General features: G+C 33.7%; 1 protein-coding gene across 1 annotated transcript in view; it reads left to right on the top strand.

Moving 5' to 3' along the window:
* Positions 1-1,520, top strand: part of LOC125047845 (salivary glue protein Sgs-3-like) — a 6,955-nt gene extending 5,435 nt beyond the window's left edge. Inside the window, exons 6-7 of the mRNA XM_047646357.1 lie at positions 603-634; positions 761-1,520. Of these exons, the coding sequence (XP_047502313.1) occupies positions 603-634; positions 761-1,385 (657 nt within the window). The 3' untranslated portion in view covers positions 1,386-1,520. The remainder of the gene's footprint in view (positions 1-602; positions 635-760) is intronic.
* The last annotated feature ends 3,116 nt before the right edge of the window (positions 1,521-4,636 follow it).

Below are 4,636 nucleotides of genomic sequence, written 5' to 3'. Positions count from 1 at the left end.
TATATGTGTGTGTGTGTGTGTGTGTGTGTATGTGTGTGTGTGTGTGTGTGTATGTATATATATATATATATATATATATATATATGTGTGTGTGTGTGTGTGTGTGTGTGTGTGTGTGTGTGTGTGTGTGTGTGTGTGTATATATATATATATATATATATATATATATATATGTATGTGTGTGTGTGTGTGTGTGTGTGTGTGTGTGTGTGTGTGTGTGTGTGTGTGTGTGTTTGTATGTATGTGTGTGTCGGTCGTTTTAATTGGCCAATATATGTTTATTTGTTAATTTCTTTCATATAATTAATGTCTAAGAAAAAAAGAAAAAAAAGAGACCCATCCGTGCATATAAATTAATAAAGTCAAATGGACATATTCCTCTAAAGTAAAAATAATCATATAAAAAGTACAATAATAATAATAAATAAAACAACAACAAAGAATTAAAATTAATTCAACAAAAATATAAACAAATGAAATGAAAGAGAGTAGGACAGAAACAAACAAGAAATTTATAAACAAAAGCAAAGAGGAATAGGCATGAGCGAGAGGATTAATCCCCCCCTTCCCCCTTCTCCCCCTCCCTTCCCCCCCCCCCCAAGCGTCACAGCAAAGAGCGGAAGAGGAAGTGCAAGGGGCGGAGCAGAGAGAGGGGGCGGAGCAGAGAGAGGGGGCGGAGCAGAGAGAGGGGGCGGAGCAGAGAGAGGGGGCGGAGCAGAGAGAGGGGGCGGAGCAGAGAGAGGGGGCGGAGCAAAGAGAGGGGGCGGAGCAGAGAGCGGTGTGAGGAGGAGGAAACGACCACCACATCTCCCTCTACCTCCACTTCTGCTTCGACGACCACGACGACGACCACTACCACGGCCACACCCAGCAGTACTACTTCGCCTACCACCCCTACAACGACCGCCCCTGCTAGTACGACGTCGCCAACGACTCCTGCTAGTACGACCTCGCCAACGACTCCTACTAGTACGACCGCCCCTGCTAGTACGACCTCCCCAACGACTCCTACTAGTACGACCGCCCCTGCTAGTACGACCTCCCCAACGACTCCTTCTAGTACGACCTCCCCTGCTAGTACGACCTCCCCAACGACTCCTACTAGTACGACCGCCCCTGCTAGTACGACCTCCCCCACGACTCCTACTAGTACGACCGCCCCAGCTAGTACGACCTCCCCCACGACTCCTACTAGTACGACCGCCCCAGCTAGTACGACCTCCCCAACGACTCCTTCTAGTACGACCTCCCCTGCTAGTACGACCTCCCCCACGACTCCTACTACTACGACCGCCCAAGCTAGTACGACCTCCCCAACGACTCCTACTAGTACGACCACCCCTGCTAGTACGACCTCGCCAACGACCGCTGCTGTGTCTCCTTAGTACAGCTTGGCACATCCAACTGACAATAAAAGGAATAATTGCGGAATAAAGGAGAAAGAGACGATGAGATTAATGATAATAACTCTTTTAATCAAGTGCTCGATATTGATCAGAAATAAACCAACTTCCTTTTTATCGACATTTTTATTATCTTATTCACTGCAGTAAAATATGACTAATGTTTTAGTCATATAATAATAATAATGATGATACTACTAATAATTATTATTATTATCAGTATTATTATTATTAATATTATCATTATTATTATTATTATCACTATTATTATTATCATATCGTTATTATCATTATTATTACTATTACTATTTTATTCTTATCATTAATATTGTCATTATGATTACTATTATTATTATTATTATTAATATTATTATTTTTTTATTGATATTGTTATTCTTATTATCTTTATTATCATTATTATCATAATAATAAAAGTAACTATTATTATTGTTATTATCATTGTTGTTATTATCATTATCATTATCATTATTATTAGTAGTAGTAGTAGTAGTAATATTATTATCATTGTTATCATCATCTTTATTATTATTTATTAATATCATTATCATTATCAGTTATCATTATTACTATTATTATCATTATTGTAATTATCATTATTATTATTATCATTAGTTTTAATAACATAATATAATATTATTTTTATGGTTATCACTACAATTATTATTATTGTCATTGTTATTAATGTTATCATTATGATGATGATAATTATAGTAATAATAATCATAATGCTAATGACTGTCATTACTTTTATCATTATAACAATCATTATTATAATAATGTTGTTCATTATTATTATGATCATAATGATAATAATGATCATTATTATTATTATCGTTCTTAATAATAATAATAACAATAATAATAACAATAAAGATGATGATAAAAATAACAATGATATTAAAAATTATTTTAAACATCATGAAAATGATAATTAGGATATTAATAATACTGGTGATGATGTTGATGGTGATATTAGTGATATTAAAATAATATTAATAAGTGTAATTATAATAATGACGATGAAAGTCATAATAATAAATATCACCATCATCATAATGATAATGAAAATAATAATAATAATAATAATAATAATAATAATAATAATAATGATAATAATAATGATAATAATAGTAATAATGATAATAAAGATAATAATCATTATTATAATGACTATAATAAAAATAATAGCAATGATTAAATTAATGAAAATTATGATGTTGATAACAATAATATCAACAATTTTAGAAATCATGATAATGATAATAATAATGAAAATGATAATAATGATAATGATGATTATGATAAAAATGATAATAATAACTTTGAAAATAGTAATAAAAATAATAGGGATCATGATTGTAATGATAATCATGATAATAATAATATTGATAATAATAATAATGATAATAATAATAATAATGATAATAATGATAATAATGATGATAATAATAATAATAACAATAATAATAATGATAATAATAACAGTAATTATAATGATGGCTATAATAATAATAACAATAATATTGACAACAATTCAAGAAATCGTGATAAAGGTAATAATAATGAAAATAATAATAAGAAAAATGAAAATTATAGAAATGACGATGATAATAGTAATAATAATAATTATAATTATAATATGATAATAATGATGATAATTATAATAATAATAACAACAATGATAGTATAAAAGAATAACTATCATTTTTAAAATAATAACAATGATAATAACAATGATAGTAATGATTATAATAATGATAATAAAAACATAGATATGAATAATAACAGTAATACCATTAATAATGATAACAAAAATAATAATATTGGTTGTGGTCGAGGCCGGGCCTTGACCATGCCATATGCCTGCCTCCTCTACCACGGAACAAAGGACGTGGGGAACTCTGCGATGCTGTCTTCGGCTTGGATGAGACGTCCCGAGCTCCGCTTCCACCGACGATGCGGGCGCACTCGCTCTGCACGCGCACGAGGCTGGTGCTTCACCCGCCATTCGCGCCTTGTCCAAGTGACTCGAGTGCGACTCCATGAGCCGCGGCCAATGCCACACGAGGAGCCAGAGACAATGTTAACGAATGAAGGTGAATTGGTTATGTTTAGGACCACAGAACGCATTGAAAACCATGTCTCATTACTTGGATGGCGTTGAAGTCATTAAGAAAAATAAAGTCAAATACCGTGAATATGTTCAGCCCGAAATGCACAGTTTTCGTTTAAACTGTGTATTTTCCTAAGTATCCTTTCTCTTATTTTTTTTTCAATTATTCTATTTCTTCGGTGACGCTTCCAAAGTGGCAATATAACACCAGAAGAGAGTAACGGCCGTTCGTATTTTATTTTCTCCCTCTCATTTCATGTTTTTTTTTTGGGTCCTTTGACTTGCTTGGACTATTGAACTATCGGGTTAGTCTTCCGACACATCTTTTCGCCCCGTGTTTCGGGCATGGCCTGGGGGGTCTCTTTCGGGTATAAGTACCCAGGGTTTTGTGAGGCGAAAGAAGGTCGGTCCTGACTTCTATTGTGCACAGTCGACCCGCTCTCGTGTTATTTGTGCTCACGTTGAGGATTCACCTCGCTTCGCGCCGGGATTGATGAATTCGTGTCTCCGTAAAGTTTAGTATTATTTTATGGTTGTGGGTAGGAGACACCTGGTGTCCTTTGGACTTTGGCGTGTGACATGCTGCATTACCATCTGCAGAGTGCACTCTCTTAACAATATCCCAAAGCAGCACTATTAATGTTAATAATGATAATGTTAATAATAATAATAATAATAATAATAATAATAATAATAATGATAAAGATAGTTAAAATGATAATAGTAATGACAATAATAATGATAATTACAATGATAATAGTAATACATCCAACATTCAGCATACATTCTGTATTTTCCTTCCACCCTTCTCTCATACAACATTCACACCCTCATACACAACACACACGGTTCCCGAACCTACTGATCGGGTGGTGGCAGCGTGCCGTAGGCCTGGAACCTTACCTCTGGTCACTGCAGATGAATCGTTCCCTGAATAAAGAACTTTTTTTATTCTCGATCGAGCCCGAACTCAAACAGACATATGGAAATCTTCTTGGTCTACAACCCGCTACAGTAATGATGATACGAATAGAAATATTAAGGATAATAATGATAATAATAATAATAACCATGATAATAGTATTAATAATAACAATAA

Source organism: Penaeus chinensis, chromosome 42, assembly GCF_019202785.1.
Source record: "Penaeus chinensis breed Huanghai No. 1 chromosome 42, ASM1920278v2, whole genome shotgun sequence".
Classification (NCBI taxonomy): Eukaryota; Metazoa; Arthropoda; class Malacostraca; order Decapoda; family Penaeidae; genus Penaeus; species Penaeus chinensis.
Note: the sequence above shows the minus strand (reverse complement) of the source record. Positions and strands in the feature narration are given on the sequence as shown.